General features: G+C 43.4%; 1 protein-coding gene and 1 pseudogene across 1 annotated transcript; both read left to right on the top strand.

Moving 5' to 3' along the window:
- The first annotated feature begins 1,674 nt into the window (after window positions 1-1,674).
- Window positions 1,675-2,007, top strand: LOC112259462 (molybdopterin synthase sulfur carrier subunit). Its single transcript, XM_024434164.1, is given in 3 exon segments — window positions 1,675-1,796; window positions 1,880-1,979; window positions 1,981-2,007. Coding segments are annotated over 3 exon segments (249 nt in total).
- A 230-nt stretch (window positions 2,008-2,237) lies between these two features.
- Window positions 2,238-20,510, top strand: part of LOC112257297 — a 32,760-nt pseudogene continuing 14,487 nt past the window's right edge.

A 20,510-nucleotide genomic window follows, 5' to 3' on the forward strand; every position in this document is an offset into this window, starting at 1 on the left:
GTCTCTAGCTAAATATCTGAAGTGGGCGGTCTTCAAATTGGTGGGGTGGGGGATATTTTTGCTGTTGCATAGTTCTCCCTTCATCAGGTCCTGAACAGTAACTAGACTCTATAGAGTTTCTCAATAGTGAGTGTGCATTAAAGGATTTTAAAGAATGGTTTCGGGGCAGGAGTACTGACGACATTGGTGCGTAAAGAGATTGTCAAGAACACAATGTTGATCAGAGGGCATTAAACACACATATTTAATTCTGATCGACAGTTGTACCTGTGTCATCAATTGTACACCTACTGAAACGACATTCATTTGCTGTTGTTTGCTCATTTTAGTAGCGTAAAATGTCAGCTGTTTTGAGATGTCATTAAAAGTTAGTATGATGCAGTATATTCGTTATCAGAGTTATTCGCAAGAAATACAAACAAATACAATAGGGTTAAATATATGTGCATTTCTTTCTCCAAATGGGCTAGTACACCCACTGGCCCACGCCGGTTTTGGTTATGCGTTAATCTTTCTAAGTTCTCCATTGCTGTGGATAGATAGCCTATAAGAAATTATAATAATAGCCACAGGAATACAACCATTCCAATAATAGATTGGTGAGTAGTTTGGCCCTCGCTCTCTGGGGTCAAACATATAAATATAGGCTGTCCAATCCCGTCTACAAAGAGGCTTTTAAAGATAAACATATACATTAGCCAACGCTTAGCTGTTGAGCTGCCTTAGTGTGAATAGCTTCCCCCATATGTCGCAACGCCTTAACAGGGGGCATCTCACATGTGCCACCTCTGGACAGGTAGACTACATTTACGTCCTCAACCATAACGGCTCTGCTTTCAAAGGGTGATATCGTGCGCCCTCCGTTGGTAGACATCTAGAACTGCACCTCACCTGGTCCAGTTTCTTTGTGCTGGTGCCAATGTGTGCCAAGGGTGTGCCAAGAGAGCAATGATTTTGTGATAGTTGAAATGATCAAATCGAATGACCTAACCTCTAATAATCTGTTAAATGGTTAAATTGACATTTCTAACGTTTTGCAACCGATACATATTAGTCATAGTTTCTATAGGCTAAACCTCAAATAGCAACACAACACAGACAGAATAAGAAGTGAGCATGGCATATCAACTAAGCATGATAGCATCATAGAGGGGAAAATGTGGTTTCACATGTTCTTTATGGCATCATTTGGATTTGTTTGGGTCTAGCCTATATGCATTAGGGGGACATCTAGTGGTCTGTCCGCAAGAATAATATTGGCCTGAATGTGTACGCCTCCTATTTCCTGCATACCAGTCAGCTGACTGCGAGGATGAGCGACTGGGGAGGTAAATACACATGGTCCAGGGTCTGGCAGTAGTAACATAGTAGCCTACATTCATTTGATCAATGTTGCGGATACAACTTCATTCATGACTACCGAAGTAAGAGCAATAGGCTGTTTAAGAGTGTTGACCTGTCACTGTCATGTTGGAGAGTTCTGCAAATACTGGTTTCAAATAGCCTGGCAAATGAACACTCTTAAACAGCCTATTGTGCTCATTTGAAACCACTATTTGCAGAACTCTCCAACATGACAGTGACAGCTCAAGGTTTATCTGAATTGTTTGCATCTCTCTGTCATGAGTGGAACTACAATTGATTAGTGTCTTACTGTCTTTACGTTTATAATAGATGACAGTGTTGTATTTCGCCAAAAGTGCTGAGTTGACGGGACACAAATCAGAGACGATCAGGGTCCCTTCAGAACTGATGACCCTTGAGCTGTGGGGGAACCTTGCCAACAGACACCCCAGGTAAATAAGAGACCATACAAGTTGAATTCGAAGAGCTATTTGTCATTTAACTCATGATGTAATGTATCGTCTTTATTCCCCAGACTGTTTGCCGTGCACCATTCATTTGTTTTGGCTGTGCGTCAGGAGTATGTGGCCCTTGGGGACTAGCGCATGAGCCTGAGGGACGGTGGCGAGGTTGCTTTTCATTCCACCTCTAAGTGGGGGATAAATTAATTCATGTGAGACATGTTGCTGTCAACAATAGCCTACCAGAACTCAAACACACAATAGTTAATTACACTATCTCAGAATATCGAGGTGAATTGTGATCTCAATTTCATCTAGTGTATAGTTTATTTTTCCAGCAGAAATCTATCTAGCTCTACTCATTTCAGTTTTACTTATATGATCCCCTGACTGCTTATTTTAGCTTCCTCATCCCTCATTCCTAACACAGAGATGTCTGAGGAAGGAGGAAGGGGTCCGAGGGACCTGATCAAGGTGACCCATGACAAGCTCTCTGTGGATGCAGTGTCAGACTCCTCACCAGCCCCTCCAGTGGTGCAATTTCCATCTTCATATTTGAGTAGGGACTTTACACATATCTCATCTTCATATACAGTATCAGTCAAAAGTTTGGACCCAAGGGTTCTTCTCTATTTTTACTATTTTCTACATCGTAGAATAGTAGTGAAGACATCAAAACTATAAAAGAACACATATGGAATCATGTAGTAACCAAAGAAAGTGTTCTCATGAGGACCGCTCTCAAGAGGACTGCCACAGGAAAGGAAGACCCAGAGTTACCTCTGCTGTAGAGGATACGTCCATTAGAGTTACCAGCCTCAGAAATTGCAGCCCAAATAAATGCTTCACAGAGTTCAAGTAACAGACACATCTCAACATCAACTATTCAGAGAAGACCGTGTGAATCAGGCCTTCATGGTTGAATTGTTGCAAAGAAACCACTACTAAAGAACACCAAAAATAATAATTGTTTTATTTTTAAATATTACCTTTGTTTAACCAGGCAAGTCAGTTAAGAACACATTCTTATTTTCAATGACAGCCTGGGAACAGTGGGTTAACTGCCTGTTCAGGTGCAGAACGACAGATATGACCCTTTTCAGCTCGGGGGTTTGAACTCACAACCTTCCGGTTACTAGTCCAACGCTCTAACCACTAGGATACCCTGCCGCCCCAAGAAGAGACTTGCTTGGGCTAAGAAACACAAGGAATGGATATTAGACTGGTGGAAATATATCCTTTGGTCTGATGAGTCCAAATGTCAGATTTTTGGTTCCAACCGCCATGTCTTTGTGAGACGCAGAGTAGGTGAATGGATGATCTTCGCATGCTTGGTTCCCACCGTGAAGCATGGAGGAGGAGGTGTGATGGTGTGGGGGTGCTTTGCTCTTGACACTGTCAGTGATTTATTTACAGTTCAAAGCACAGTTAACCAGCATGGCTACAGTATTCTGCAGCGATAAGCCATCCCTTCTGGTTTGCGCTTAGTGGGGCTGTCATTTGTTTTTCAACAGGTCAATGACCCAAAACACACCTCCAGGCAGTGTAAGGGCTATTTCACCAAGAAGGGGAGTGATATAGTGCTGCATCAGATGACCTGACTTCCACAATCACCTGACCTCAACCCAATTGAGATGGTTTGGAATGAGTTGGACCGCAGAGTGAAGGAATAGCAGCCAAAAAGTGCTCAGCATATGTGGGAACTGCATTGGTTGGAAAAGCATTCCTCATGAAGCAGGTTGAGATAATGCCAAGAGTGTGCAAAGCTGTCAATAAGACAAAAGGTGAATACTTTGAAGAATCTGAAATATAAAATATATGTTGATTTGTTAAACAAGTTTTTGGTTCCTACATGATTACATGTGTAATTTCATAGTTTTGATGTCTTCACTATTATTCTACAATGTAGAAAATAGTAAAAATAAAGAAAAACCCTTGAATGAGTTGGCCCATATGTGTTTTTTCATAGTTTGAATGTCTTCATTAAAGTATATTTAAAACCAAAAAACGTAGACTTTTACTGAAGTATCAAAATTACACTTGATTGCTAAAATATGCTTAAGTATCAAAAGTATAAATCATTTCACACTCCTTATATTAAGCAAACCAGACGGCACCATAACTTTGACATTTTTTTGAGGATAGCCAGGGGCACACTCTAACACTCAGACATAATTTACAAACAAAGCATTTGTGTTTAGTGAGTCCATCAGATCAGAGGCAGTAGGGATGACCATGGATGTTCTCATGAGAAGTGCCATTTTCCTGTCCTGCTAAGCATTTGAAATATAACGAGTACTTTTGGGTGTCAGGGAAAATGTATGGAGTAAAAAGTACATTATTTTCTTGAGAAATGTAGTGAAGTAAAAGTTGTCAAAAATATAAATAGTAAAGTCCAGATACCCCAAAAAACTACTTCAGTAGTACTTTAAAGTATTTTTACTTAAGGACTTTACACCACTGATCAGAGCGCACCCATTTACACTGAAGGCTTGTGTTAGGCTTTAGCTCAGCAGGCTAATACAGTCAGTCTCGTGGCACACAATAGACCCTGGTTGGAAGTTTGAACACAGTCGCTCACACATGTTCAGTCAAGGCCAGGATGTCCGTGATGGTGATTAATGAATTATTTCAGGGACGACAAGGAACAATTTTGAGGGGAAGAAGGTGGTGCAGTTGGAGCATGAAGTATGATGTCCCTATGGCCCAATCACCAATCAGAATTCAGGAAGATCTACACAGACATCAGGGCAAGATGGCCCACTGTCAGGCACATCTGTGTCCGTCATCGACTGGAGAGAGCTTCACAAAACTCTCTGTGTCGCATTCCTGGTAAACTAACTAGCTAACTAACTAACTGACTAACTAACTAACTAATAACAGTGTTGTAACTCTGAGACAGTAACTCTGTTACTATGTGAGACTATGGGCAGGGAACTGTAACTTTATGAGAGACTGCTTCAAGACTAAGTTAATTCTTCTGTTTTCCAAACTGGTGCCTGTGAATGAGGCCAGGGTGATCATCGGCATCTCATCTCCTCACAGAGGGAACGCTCTGGAGGCAGTGCAGTTCTGTATAGACACCCTGAAAGCCACCGTGTCCATATGGAAGAAGGTAAAAACACCCTGAAAGCCACCGTGTCCATATGGAAGAAGGCAAAAACACCCTGAAAGCCACTGTTTCCATATGGAAGAAGGTAAAAACACCCTGAAAGCCACCGTTTCCATTTGGAAGAAGATAAAAACACCCTGAAAGCCACTGTTTCCATATGGAAGAAGGTAAAGCCACCCTGTTTCCATATGGAAGAAGGTAAAAACACCCTGAAAGCCACCGTTTCCATATGGAAGAAGGTAAAACACCCTGAAAGCCACCGTTTCCATATGGAAGAAGGTAAAAACACCCTGAAAGCCACCGTTTCCATATGGAAGAAGGTAAAAACACCCTGAAAGCCACCGTTTCCATATGGAAGAAGGTAAAAACACCCTGAAAGCCACCGTGATATGGAAGCCACCGTTTCCATATGGAAGAAGGTAAAAACACCCTGAAAGCCACCGTTTCCATATGGAAGAAGGTAAAAACACCCTGAAAGCCACCGTTTCCATATGGAAGAAGGTAAAAACACCCTGAAAGCCACCGTTTCCATATGGAATAAGGTAAAAACACCCTGAAAGCCACCGTTTCCAAAAGAAGGTAAAACACCCTGAAAGCCACCGTTTCCATATGGAAGAAGGTAAAACACCCTGAAAGCCACCGTTTCCATATGGAAGAAGGTAAAAACACCCTGAAAGCCACCGTTTCCATATGGAAGAAGGTAAAACACCCTGAAAGCCACCGTTTCCATATGGAAGAAGGTAAAAACACCCTGAAAGCCACCGTTTCCATATGGAAGAAGGTAAAAACACCCTGAAAGCCACCGTTTCCATATGGAAGAAGGTAAAAACACCCTGAAAGCCACCGTTCCATATGGAAGAAGGTAAAAACACCCTGAAAGCCACCGTTTCCATATGGAAGAAGGTAAAAACACCCTGAAAGCCACCGTTTCCATGGAAGAAGGTAAAAACACCCTGAAAGCCACCGTTTCCATATGGAAGAAGGTAAAAACAAAACACCCCATGAAAAAACCACCGTTTCCATATGGAAGAAGGTAAAAACACCCTGAAAGCCACCGTTTCCATATGGAAGAAGGTAAAAACACCCTGAAAGCCACCGTTTCCATATGGAAGAAGGTAAAAACACCCTGAAAGCCACCGTTTCCATATGGAAGAAGGTAAAAACACCCTGAAAGCCACCGTTTCCATATGGAAGAAGGTAAAACACCCTGAAAGCCACCGTTTCCATATGGAAGAAGGTAAAAACACCCTGAAAGCCACCGTTTCCATATGGAATAAGGTAAAAACACCCTGAAAGCCACCGTTTCCATATGGAAGAAGGTAAAAACACCCTGAAAGCCACCGTTTCCATATGGAAGAAGGTAAAAACACCCTGAAAGCCACCGTTTCCATATGGAAGAAGGTAAAAACACCCTGAAAGCCACCGTTTCCATATGGAAGAAGGTAAAAACACCCTGAAAGCCACCGTTTCCATATGGAAGAAGGCAAAAACACCCTGAAAGCCACCGTTTCCATATGGAAAAGGTAAAAACACCCTGTTTCCATATGGAAGAAGGTAAAAACACCCTGAAAGCCACCGTTTCCATATGGAAGAAGGTGAAAACACCCTTAAAGCCACCGTTTCCATATGGAATAAGGTAAAAACACCCTGAAAGCCACCGTTTCCATATGGAAGAAGGTGAAAACACATCCATATGGAAGAAGGTAAAAACACCCTGAAAGCCACCGTTTCCATATGGAAGAAGGTAAAAACACCCTGAAAGCCACCGTTTCCATATGGAAGAAGGTAAAAACACCCTGAAAGCCACCGTTTCCATATGGAAGAAGGTAAAAACACCCTGAAAGCCACCGTTTCCATATGGAAGAAGGTAAAAACACCCTGAAAGCCACCGTTTCCATATGGAAGAAGGTAAAAACACCCTGAAAGCCACCGTTTCCATATGGAAAGGTAAAACACCCTGAAAGCCACCGTTTCCATATGGAATAAGGTAAAAACACCCTGAAAGCCACCGTTTCCATATGGAAGAAGGTGAAAACACCCTGAAAGCCACCGTTTCCATATGGAATAAGGTAAAAACACCCTGAAAGCCACCGTTTCCATATGGAAGAAGGTAAAACACCCTGAAAGCCACCGTTTCCATATGGAAGAAGGTAAAAACACCCTGAAAGCCACCGTTTCCATATGGAAGAAGGTAAAAACACCCTGAAAGCCACCGTTTCCATATGGAAGAAGGTAAAAACACCCTGAAAGCCACCGTTTCCATTTGGAAGAAGGTAAAAACACCCTGAAAGCCACCGTGTCCATATGGAAGAAGGCAAAAACACCCTGAAAGCCACCGTTTCCATATGGAAGAAGGTAAAAACACCCTGAAAGCCACCGTTTCCATATGGAAGAAGGTAAAAACACCCTGAAAGCCACCGTTTCCATATGGAATAAGGTAAAAACACCCTGAAAGCCACAGTTTCCATATGGAAGAAGGTAAAACACCCTGAAAGCCACCGTATCCATATGGAAGAAGGTAAAAACACCCTGAAAGCCACCGTTTCCATATGGAAGAAGGCAAAAACACCCTGAAAGCCACCGTTTCCATATGGAATAAGGTAACAACACCCTGAAAGCCACCGTTTCCATATGGAAGAAGGTAAAAACACCCTGAAAGCCACCGTTTCCATATGGAAGAAGGTAAAAACACCCTGAAAGCCACCGTTTCCATATGGAAGAAGGTGAAAACACCCTGAAAGCCACCGTTTCCATATGGAAGAAGGTAAAAACACCCTGAAAGCCACCGTTTCCATATGGAAGAAGGTAAAAACACCCTGAAAGCCACCGTTTCCATATGGAAGAAGGTAAAAACACCCTGAAAGCCACCGTTTCCATATGGAAGAAGGTAAAACACCCTGAAAGCCACCGTTTCCATATGGAAGAAGGTAAAAACACCCTGAAAGCCACCGTTTCCATATGGAAGAAGGTAAAAACACCCTGAAAGCCACCGTTTCCATATGGAAGAAGGTAAAAACACCCTGAAAGCCACCGTTTCCATATGGAAGAAGGTAAAAACACCCTGAAAGCCACCGTTTCCATATGGAAGAAGGTAAAAACACCCTGAAAGCCACCGTTTCCATATGGAAGAAGGTAAAAACACCCTGAAAGCCACCGTTTCCATATGGAAGAAGGTAAAAACCACCGTTTCCATATGGAAGAAGGTAAAAACACCCTGAAAGCCACCGTTTCCATATGGAAGAAGGTAAAAACACCCTGAAAGCCACCGTTTCCATATGGAAGAAGGTAAAACACCCTGAAAGCCACCGTTTCCATATGGAAGAAGGTAAAAACACCCTGAAAGCCACCGTTTCCATATGGAAGAAGGTAAAAACACCCTGAAAGCCACCGTTTCCATATGGAAGAAGGTAAAAACACCCTGAAAGCCACCGTTTCCATATGGAAGAAGGTGAAAACACCCTGAAAGCCACCGTTTCCATATGGAAGAAGGTAAAAACACCCTGAAAGCCACCGTTTCCATATGGAAGAAGGTAAAAACACCCTGAAAGCCACAGTTTCCATATGGAAGAAGGTAAAACACCCTGAAAGCCACCGTATCCATATGGAAGAAGGTAAAAACACCCTGAAAGCCACCGTTTCCATATGGAAGAAGGCAAAAACACCCTGAAAGCCACTGTTTCCATATGGAAGAAGGTGAAAACACCCTGAAAGCCACCGTTTCCATATGGAAGAAGGTGAAAACACCCTGAAAGCCACAGTTTCCATATGGAAGAAGGTAAAAACACCCTGAAAGCCACCGTTTCCATATGGAAGAAGGTAAAAACACCCTGAAAGCCACCGTTTCCATATGGAAGAAGGTAAAAACACCCTGAAAGCCACCGTTTCCATATGGAAGAAGGTAAAAACACCCTGAAAGCCACCGTTTCCATATGGAAGAAGGTAAAAACACCCTGAAAGCCACCGTTTCCATATGGAATAAGGTAAAAACACCCTGAAAGCCACCGTTTCCATATGGAAGAAGGCAAAAACACCCTGAAAGCCACCGTTTCCATATGGAATGAGGTAAAACACCCTGAAAGCCACCATTTCCATATGGAATAATAAGGTAACAACACCCTGAAAGCCACCGTTTCTATATGTAAAAACACCCTGAAAGCCACCGTTTCCATATGGAAGAAGGTAAAAACACCCTGAAAGCCACCGTTTCCATATGGAAGAAGGTAAAAACACCCTGAAAGCCACCGTGTCCATATGGAAGAAGGTAAAAACACCCTGAAAGCCACCGTGTCCATATGGAAGAAGGTAAAAACACCCTGAAAGCCACTGTTTCCATATGGAAGAAGGTGAAAACACCCTGAAAGCCACCGTTTCCATATGGAAGAAGGTAAAAACACCCTGAAAGCCACCGTTTCCATATGGAAGAAGGTGAAAACACCCTTAAAGCCACCGTTTCCATATGGAATAAGGTAAAAACACCCTGAAAGCCACCGTTTCCATATGGAAGAAGGTGAAAACACCCTTAAAGCCACCGTTTCCATATGGAAGAAGGTGAAAACACCCTTAAAGCCACCGTTTCCATATGGAATGAGGTAAAAACACCCTGAAAGCCACCGTTTCCATATGGAAGAAGGTGAAAACACCCTTAAAGCCACCGTTTCCATATGGAATAAGGTAAAAACACCCTGAAAGCCACCGTTTCCATATGGAAGAAGGTAAAAACACCCCTGAAAGCCACCGTTTCCATATGGAAGAAGGTAAAAACACCCTGAAAGCCACCGTTCCATATGGAAGAAGGTGAAAACCACCGTTTCCATATGGAAAAGGTAAAAACACCCTGAAAGCCACCGTTTCCATATGGAAGAAGGTAAAAACACCCTGAAAGCCACCGTTTCCATATGGAAGAAGGTAAAACACCCTGAAAGCCACCGTTTCCATATGGAATAAGGTAAAAACACCCTGAAAGCCACGGTTTCCATATGGAAGAAGGTAAAAACACCCTGAAAGCCACCGTTTCCATATGGAAGAAGGTAAAAACACCCTGAAAGCCACCGTTTCCATATGGAATAAGGTAAAAACACCCTGAAAGCCACCGTTTCCATTTGGAAGAAGGTAAAAACATCCTGAAAGCCACCGTGTCCATATGGAAGAAGTTAAAAACACCCTGAAAGCCACCGTTTCCATATGGAAGAAGGTAAAAAAACACCCTGAAAGCCACCGTTTCCATATGGAAGAAGGTAAAACACCCTGAAAGCCACCGTTTCCATATGGAAGAAGGTGAAAACACCCTGAAAGCCACCGTTTCCATATGGAATAAGGTAAAAACACCCTGAAAGCCACCGTTTCCATATGGAAGAAGGTAAAAACACCCTGAAAGCCACCGTTTCCATATGGAAGAAGGTAAAACACCCTGAAAGCCACCGTTCCATATGGAAGAAGGTAAAAACACCCTGAAAGCCACCGTTTCCATTTGGAAGAAGGTAAAAACACCCTGAAAGCCACCGTTTTCATATGGAAGAAGGTGAAAACACCCTGAAAGCCACCGTTTCCATATGGAATAAGGTAAAAACACCCTGAAAGCCACCGTTTCCACATGGAATAAGGCAAAAACACCCTGAAAGCCACCGTTTCCATATGGAAGAAGGCAAAAACACCCTGAAAGCCACCGTTTCCATATGGAAGAAGGCAAAAACACCCTGAAAGCCACTGTTTCCATATGGAAGAAGGTGAAAACACCCTGAAAGCCACCGTTTCCATATGGAAGAAGGTGAAAACACCCTGAAAGCCACCGTGTCCATATGGAAGAACTTAAAAACACCCTGAAAGCCACCGTTTCCATATGGAAGAAGGTGAAAACACCCTGAAAGCCACCGTTTCCATATGGAAGAAGGCAAAAACACCCTGAAAGCCACCGTTTCCATATGGAAGAAGGTAAAAACACCCTGAAAGCCACCGTTTCCATATGGAATAAGGTAAAAACACCCTGAAAGCCACCGTTTCCATATGGAAGAAGGCAAAAACACCCTGAAAGCCACCGTTTCCATATGGAATGAGGTAAAAACACCCTGAAAGCCACCATTTCCATATGGAATAAGGTAACAACACCCTGAAAGCCACCGTTTCTATATGAAAGAAGGTAAAAACACCCTGAAAGCCACTGTTTCCACATGGAAGAAGGTAAAAACACCCTGAAAGCCACCGTGTCCATATGGAAGAAGGCAAAAACACCCTGAAAGCCACCGTTTCCATATGGAAGAAGGTAAAAACACCCTGAAAGCCACTGTTTCCATATGGAAGAAGGTGAAAACACCCTGAAAGCCACCGTTTCCATATGGAATAAGGTAAAAACACCCTGAAAGCCACCGTTTCCATATGGAAGAAGGTAAAAACACCCTCCATATGGAAGAAGGTGAAAACACCCTGAAAGCCACCGTTTCCATATGGAAGAAGGTAAAAACACCCTGAAAGCCACCGTTTCCATATGGAAGAAGGTAAAACACCCTGAAAGCCACCGTTTCCATATGGAAGAAGGTAAAACACCCTGAAAGCCACCGTTTCCATATGGAAGAAGGTAAAAACACCCTGAAAGCCACCGTTTCCATATGGAAGAAGGTAAAAACACCCTGAAAGCCACCGTGTCCATATGGAAGAAGGTAAAAACACCCTGAAAGCCACCGTTTCCATATGGAAGAAGGTAAAAACACACTGAAAGCCACCGTTTCCATATGGAAGAAGGTGAAAACACCCTTAAAGCCACCGTTTTCACATGGAAAAAGGCAAAAACACCCTGAAAGCCACCGTTTCCATATGGAAGAAGGTGAAAACACCCTGAAAGCCACGGTTTCCATATGGAAGAAGGTAAAAACACCCTGAAAGCCACCGTTTCCATATGGAAGAAGGTAAAAACACCCTGAAAGCCACCGTTTCCATATGGAAGAAGATAAAAACACCCTGAAAGCCACTGTTTCCATATGGAAGAAGGTAAAAACACCCTGAAAGCCACCGTTTCCATATGGAAGAAGGTAAAACACCCTGAAAGCCACCGTTTCCATATGGAATGAGGTAAAAACACCCTGAAAGCCACCGTTTCCATATGGAATAAGGTAAAAACACCCTGAAAGCCACCGTTTCCATATGAAAGAAGGTAAAAACACCCTGAAAGCCACTGTTTCCATATGGAAGAAGGTAAAAACACCCTGAAAGCCACCGTTTCCATATGGAAGAAGGTAAAAACACCCTGAAAGCCACCGTTTCCATATGGAAGAAGGTAAAAACACCCTGAAAGCCACTGTTTCCATATGGAAGAAGGTGAAAACACCCTGAAAGCCACCGTTTCCATATGGAATAAGGTAAAAACACCCTGAAAGCCACCGTTTCCATATGGAAGAAGGTGAAAACACCCTGAAAGCCACCGTTTCCATATGGAAGAAGGTAAAAACACCCTGAAAGCCACCGTTTCCATATGGAAGAAGGTGAAAACACCCTGAAAGCCACCGTTTCCATATGGAAGAAGGTGAAAACACCCTTAAAGCCACCGTTTCCATATGGAATGAGGTAAAAACACCCTGAAAGCCACCGTTTCCATATGGAAGAAGGTGAAAACACCCTGAAAGCCACCGTTTCCATATGGAATAAGGTAAAAACACCCTGAAAGCCACCGTTTCCATATGGAAGAAGGTAAAACACCCACTGGAAAGCCACCGTTTCCATATGGAAGAAGGTAAAAACACCCTGAAAGCCACCGTTTCCATATGGAAGAAGGTAAAAAAAACACCCTGAAAGCCACCGTTTCCATATGGAAGAAGGTAAAAACACCCTGAAAGCCACCGTTTCCATATGGAAAAGGTGAAAACACCCTGAAAGCCACCGTTTCCATATGGAAGAAGGTAAAAACACCCTGAAAGCCACCGTTTCCATATGGAAGAAGGTAAAAACACCCTGAAAGCCACCGTTTCCATATGGAAGAAGGTAAAACACCCTGAAAGCCACCGTTTCCATATGGAAGAAGGTAAAAACACCCTGAAAGCCACCGTTTCCATATGGAAGAAGGTAAAAACACCCTTTTTCCATATGGAAGAAGGTAAAACACCCCTGAAAGCCACCGTGTCCATATGGAAGAAGGTAAAAACACCCTGAAAGCCACCGTTTCCATATGGAAGAAGGTAAAAACACCCTGAAAGCCACCGTTTCCATATGGAAGAAGGTAAAACACCCTGAAAGCCACCGTTTCCATATGGAAGAAGGTTGAAAGCCACCGTTTCCATATGGAAGAAGGTAAAAACACCCTGAAAGCCACCGTTTCCATATGGAAGAAGGTAAAACACCCTGAAAGCCACCGTTTCCATATGGAAGAAGGTAAAAACACCCTGAAAGCCACCGTTTCCATATGGAAGAAGGTAAAAACACCCTGAAAGCCACCGTTTCCATATGGAAGAAGGTAAAACACCCTGAAAGCCACCGTTTCCATATGGAAGAAGGTGAAAACACCCTGAAAGCCACCGTTTCCATATGGAAGAAGGTAAAAACACCCTGAAAGCCACCGTTTCCATATGGAATAAGGTAAAAACACCCTGAAAGCCACCGTTTCCATATGGAAGAAGGTAAAAACACCCTGAAAGCCACCGTTTCCATATGGAAGAAGGTAAAAACACCCTGAAAGCCACCGTTTCCATATGGAAGAAGGTGAAAACACCCTGAAAGCCACCGTTTCCATATGGAAGAAGGTGAAAACACCCTGAAAGCCACCGTTTCCATATGGAAGAAGGTAAAAACACCCTGAAAGCCACCGTTTCCATATGGAAGAAGGTAAAAACACCCTGAAAGCCACCGTGTCCATATGGAAGAAGGCAAAAACACCCTGAAAGCCACCGTTTCCATATGGAAGAAGGTAAAAACACCCTGAAAGCCACCGTTTCCATATGGAATAAGGTAAAAACACCCTGAAAGCCACCGTTTCCATATGGAAGAAGGCAAAAACACCCTGAAAGCCACCGTTTCCATATGGAATGAAGGTAAAAACACCCTGAAAGCCACCATTTCCATATGGAATAAGGTAAAACACCCCTGAAGCCACCGTTTCTATATGAAAGAAGGTAAAAACACCCTGAAAGCCACTGTTTCCACATGGAAGAAGGTAAAAACACCCTGAAAGCCACCGTGTCCATATGGAAGAAGGCAAAAACACCCTGAAAGCCACCGTTTCCATATGGAAGAAGGTAAAAACACCCTGAAAGCCACTGTTTCCATATGGAAGAAGGTGAAAACACCCTTAAAGCTACCGTTTCCATATGGAAGAAGGTGAAAACACCCTTAAAGCCACCGTTTCCATATGGAAGAAGGTAAAAACACCCTGAAAGCCACCGTTTCCACATGGAAGAAGGTAAAAACACCCTGAATGCCACCGTTTCCATATGGAATGAGGTAAAAACACCCTGAAAGCCACCGTTTCCATATGGAAGAAGGTGAAAACACCCTTTCCAAAAAACCACCACCGTTTCCATATGGAAGAAGGTAAAAACCCTGAAAGCCACCCCATATGGAAGAAGCCCCTTAAAGCCACCGTTTCCATATGGAATAAGGTAAAAACACCCTGAAAGCCACCGTTTCCATATGGAAGAAGGTGAAAACACCCTGAAAGCCACCGTTTCCATATGGAAGAAGGTAAAAACACCCTGAAAGCCACCGTTTCCATTTGGAAGAAGGTAAAAACACCCTGAAAGCCACCGTGTCCATATGGAAGAAGGTAAAAACACCCTGAAAGCCACCGTTTCCATTTGGAAGAAGGTAAAAACACCCTGAAAGCCACCGTTTCCATATGGAAGAAGGTGAAAACACCCTGAAAGCCACCGTTTCCATATGGAATAAGGTAAAAACACCCTGAAAGCCACCGTTTCCATATGGAAAAGCCACCCTGAAAGCCACCGTTTCCATATGGAAGAAGGTGAAAAACACCCTGAAAGCCACCGTTTCCATATGGAATAAGGTAAAAACACCCTGAAAGCCACCGTTTCCATATGGAATAAGGTAAAAACACCCTGAAAGCCACCGTTTCCATATGGAAGAAGGTGAAAACACCCTGAAAGCCACCGTCCATATGGAAGAAGGTAAAAACCCCTGAAAGCCACCGTTTCCATATGGAAGAAGGTAAAAACACCCTGAAAGCCACCGTTTCCATATGGAAGAAGGTGAAAAACACCCTGAAAAGCCACCGTTTCCATATGGAAGAAGGTAAAAACACCCTGAAAGCCACCGTTTCCATATGGAAGAAGGTAAAAACACCCTGAAAGCCACCGTTTCCATATGGAAGAAGGTAAAAACACCCTGAAAGCCACCGTTTCCATATGGAAGAAGGTAAAAACACCCTGAAAGCCACCGTTTCCATATGGAAGAAGGTGAAAACACCCTGAAAGCCACCGTGTCCATATGGAAGAAGGTAAAAACCCCTGAAAGCCACCGTTTCCATATGGAAGAAGGTAAAAACACCCTGAAAGCCACCGTTTCCATATGGAAGAAGGTAAAAACACCCTGAAAGCCACCGTTTCCATATGGAAGAAGGTGAAAACACCCTGAAAGCCACCGTTTCCATATGGAATAAGGTAAAAACACCCTGAAAGCCACCGTTTCCATATGGAAGAAGGCAAAAACACCCTGAAAGCCACCGTTTCCATATGGAAGAAGGTAAAAACACCCTGAAAGCCACCGTTTCCATATGGAATAAGGTAAAAACACCCTGAAAGCCACCGTTTCCACCCTGAAAGCCACCGGGAAGAAGGTAAAAACACCCTGAAAGCCACCGTTTCCATATGGAAGAAGGTAAAAACACCCTGAAAGCCACCGTTTCCATATGGAAGAAGGTAAAAACACCCTGAAAGCCACCGTTTCCATATGGAAGAAGGTGAAAACACCCTGAAAGCCACCGTTTCCATATGGAAGAAGGTAAAAACACCCTGAAAGCCACCGTTTCCATATGGAAGAAGGTAAAAACACCCTGAAAGCCACCGTTTCCATATGGAAGAAGGTGAAAACACCCTTAAAGCCACCGTTTCCATATGGAAGAAGGTAAAAACACCCTGAAAGCCACCGTTTCCATATGGAAGAAGGTAAAACACCCTGAAAGCCACCGTTTCCATATGGAAGAAGGTAAAAACACCCTGAAAGCACCCACCCTGAAAGCCACCGTTTCCATATGGAAGAAGGTAAAAACACCCTGAAAGCCACCGTTTCCATATGGAAGAAGGTAAAAACACCCTGAAAGCCACCGTTTCCATATGGAAGAAGGTAAAAACACCCTGAAAGCCACCGTTTCCATATGGAAGAAGGTAAAAACACCCTGAAAGCCACCGTTTCCATATGGAAGAAGGTAAAACACCCTGAAAGCCACCGTTTCCATATGGAAGAAAGGTAAAAACACCGTTTCCATATGGAAGAAGGTAAAAACCCCTGACCACCGTTTCCATATGGAAGAAGGTAAAACACACTGAAAGCCACCGTTTCCATATGGAAGAAGGTGAAAACACCCTTAAAGCCACCGTTTCCATATGGAAAAGGCAAAAACACCCTGAAAGCCACCGTTTCCATATGGAAGAAGGTGAAAACACCCTGAAAGCCACCGTTTCCATATGGAAGAAGGTAAAACACCCTGAAAGCCACCGTTTCCATATGGAAGAAGGTGAAAACACCCTGAAAGCCACCGTTTCCATATGGAATAAGGTAAAAACACCCTGAAAGCCACCGTTTCCATATGGAAGAAGGTAAAACACCCTGAAAGCCACCGTTTCCATATGGAAGAAGGTAAAAACACCCTGAAAGCCACCGTTTCCATATGGAAGAAGGTAAAAACACCCTGAAAGCCACCGTTCCATATGGAAGAAGGTAAAAACACCCTGAAAGCCACCGTTTCCATATGGAAGAAGGTAAAAACACCCTGAAAGCCACCGTTTCCATATGGAAGAAGGTGAAAACACCCTGAAAGCCACCGTTTCCATATGGAATAAGGTAAAAACACCCTGAAAGCCACCGTTTCCATATGGAATAAGGTAAAAACACCCTGAAAGCCACCGTTTCCATATGGAAGAAGGCAAAAAACACCCTGAAAGCCACCGTTTCCATATGGAATAAGGTAAAAACACCCTGAAAGCCACCGTTTCCATATGGAATAAGGTAAAAACACCCTGAAAGCCACCGTTTCCATATGGAAGAAGGTAAAACACCCTGAAAGCCACCGTTTCCATATGGAAGAAGGTAAAAACACCCTGAAAGCCACCGTTTCCATATGGAAGAAGGTAAAAACACCCTGAAAGCCACCGTTTCCATATGGAAGAAGGTGAAAACACCCTGAAAGCCACCGTTTCCATATGGAATAAGGTAAAAACACCCTGAAAGCCACCGTTTCCATATGGAATAAGGCAAAAACACCCTGAAAGCCACCGTTTCCATATGGAAGAAGGTAAAACACCCTGAAAGCCACTTTTCCATATGGAAGAAGGTGAAAACACCCTGAAAGCCACCGTTTCCATATGGAAGAAGGTGAAAACACCCTGAAAGCCACCGTGTCCATATGGAAGAAGGTAAAAACACCCTGAAAGCCACCGTTTCCATATGGAAGAAGGTAAAAACACCCTGAAAGCCACCGTGTCCATATGGAAGAAGGCAAAAACACCCTGAAAGCCACCGTTTCCATATGGAAGAAGGTAAAAACACCCTGAAAGCCACCGTTTCCATATGGAATAAGGTAAAAACACCCTGAAAGCCACCGTTTCCATATGGAAGAAGGCAAAAACACCCTGAAAGCCACCGTTTCCATATGGAATGAGGTAAAAACACCCTGAAAGCCACCATTTCCATATGGAATAAGGTAACAACACCCTGAAAGCCACCGTTTCCATATGGAAGAAGGTAAAAACACCCTGAAAGCCACCGTTTCCATATGGAAGAAGGTAAAAACACCCTGAAAGCCACCGTTTCCATATGGAAGAAGGTGAAAACACCCTGAAAGCCACCGTTTCCATATGGAAGAAGGTAAAAACACCCTGAAAGCCACCGTTTCCATATGGAAGAAGGTGAAAACACCCTGAAAGCCACCGTTTCCATATGGAAGAAGGTAAAAACACCCTGAAAGCCACCGTTTCCACATGGAAGAAGGTAAAACACCCTGAAAGCCACCGTTTCCATATGGAAGAAGGTGAAAACACCCTGAAAGCCACCGTTTCCATATGGAAGAAGGTAAAACACCCTGAAAGCCACCGTTTCCATATGGAAGAAGGTAAAACACCCTGAAAGCCACATATGGAAGAAGGTAAAAACACCCTGAAAGCCACCGTTTCCATATGGAAGAAGGTAAAAACACCCTGAAAGCCACCGTTTCCATATGGAAGAAGGTAAAAACACCCTAAAGCCACCGTGGGAAGAAGGTAAAAACACCCTGAAAGCCACCGTTTCCATATGGAAGAAGGTGAAAACACCCTGAAAGCCACCGTTTCCATATGGAAGAAGGTGAAAACACCCTGAAAGCCACCGTGTCCATATGGAAGAAGGTAAAAACACCCTGAAAGCCACCGTTTCCATATGGAAGAAGGTGAAAACACCCTGAAAGCCACCGTTTCCATATGGAAGAAGGTAAAAACACCCTGAAAGCCACCGTTTCCATATGGAAGAAGGTAAAAACACCCTGAAAGCCACCGTTTCCATATGGAAGAAGGTAAAAACACCCTGAAAGCCACCGTTTCCATATGGAATAAGGTAAAAACACCCTACCGTTTCCATATGGAAGAAGGTAAAAACACCCTGAAAGCCACCGTTTCCATATGGAATGAAGGTAAAAACACCCTGAAAGCCACCATTTCCATATGGAATAAGGTAACAACACCCTGAAAGCCACCGTTTCTATATGAAAGAAGGTAAAAACACCCTGAAAGCCACTGTTTCCACATGGAAGAAGGTAAAAACACCCTGAAAGCCACCGTGTCCATATGGAAGAAGGCAAAAACACCCTGAAAGCCACCGTTTCCATATGGAAGAAGGTAAAAACACCCTGAAAGCCACTGTTTCCATATGGAAGAAGGTGAAAACACCCTTAAAGCTACCGTTTCCATATGGAATAAGGTAAAAACACCCTGAAAGCCACCGTTTCCATATGGAAGAAGGTGAAAACACCCTTAAAGCCACCGTTTCCATATGGAAGAAGGTAAAAACACCCTGAAAGCCACCGTTTCCATATGGAAGAAGGTGAAAACACCCTTAAAGCAACCGTTTCCATATGGAAGAAGGTGAAAACACCCTTAAAGCCACCGTTTCCTTATGGAATGAGGTAAAAACACCCTGAAAGCCACCGTTTCCATATGGAAGAAGGTGAAAACACCCTGAAAGCCACCGTTTCCATATGGAATAAGGTAAAAACACCCTGAAAGCCACCGTTTCCATATGGAAGAAGGTGAAAACACCCTGAAAGCCACCGTTTCCATATGGAAGAAGGTAAAAACACCCTGAAAGCCACCGTGTCCATATGGAAGAAGGCAAAAACACCCTGAAAGCCACCGTTTCCATATGGAAGAAGGTAAAAACACCCTGAAAGCCACCGTTTCCATATGGAAGAAGGCAAAAACACCCTGAAAGCCACCGTTTCCATATGGAAGAAGGTGAAAACACCCTGAAAGCCACCGTTTCCATATGGAATAAGGTAAAAACACCCTGAAAGCCACCGTTTCCATATGGAAGAAGGTGAAAACACCCTTAAAGCCACCGTTTCCATATGGAATAAGGTAAAAACACCCTGAAAGCCACCGTTTCCATATGGAAGAAGGTAAAAACACCCTGAAAGCCACCGTTTCCATATGGAAGAAGGTAAAAACACCCTGAAAGCCACCGTTTCCATATGGAAGAAGGTAAAAACACCCTGAAAGCCACCGTGTCCATATGGAAGAAGGTAAAAACACCCTGAAAGCCACCGTTTCCATATGGAAGAAGGTGAAAACACCCTGAAAGCCACCGTTTCCATATGGAAGAAGGTGAAAACACCCTGAAAGCCACCGTTTCCATATGGAATAAGGTAAAAACACCCTGAAAGCCACCGTTTCCATATGGAATAAGGTAAAAACACCCTGAAAGCCACCGTATCCATATGGAAGAAGGTGAAAACACCCTGAAAGCCACCGAGTCCATATGGAAGAAGGTAAAAACACCCTGAAAGCCACCGTTTCCATTTGGAAGAAGGTAAAAACACCCTGAAAGCCACCGTTTCCATATGGAAGAAGGTGAAAACACCCTGAAAGCCACCGTTTCCATATGGAATAAGGTAAAAACACCCTGAAAGCCACCGTTTCCATATGGAATAAGGCAAAAACACCCTGAAAGCCACCGTTTCCATATGGAAGAAGGCAAAAACACCCTGAAAGCCACCGTTTCCATATGGAAGAAGGCAAAAACACCCTGAAAGCCACTGTTTCCATATGGAAGAAGGTGAAAACACCCTGAAAGCCACCGTTTCCATATGGAAGAAGGTGAAAACACCCTGAAAGCCACCGTGTCCATATGGAAGAACTTAAAAACACCCTGAAAGCCACCGTTTCCACATGGAAGAAGGTAAAAACACCCTGAAAGCC

Source organism: Oncorhynchus tshawytscha, linkage group LG09 (genome assembly GCF_018296145.1).
Source record: "Oncorhynchus tshawytscha isolate Ot180627B linkage group LG09, Otsh_v2.0, whole genome shotgun sequence".
Taxonomy (NCBI): domain Eukaryota; kingdom Metazoa; phylum Chordata; class Actinopteri; order Salmoniformes; family Salmonidae; genus Oncorhynchus; species Oncorhynchus tshawytscha.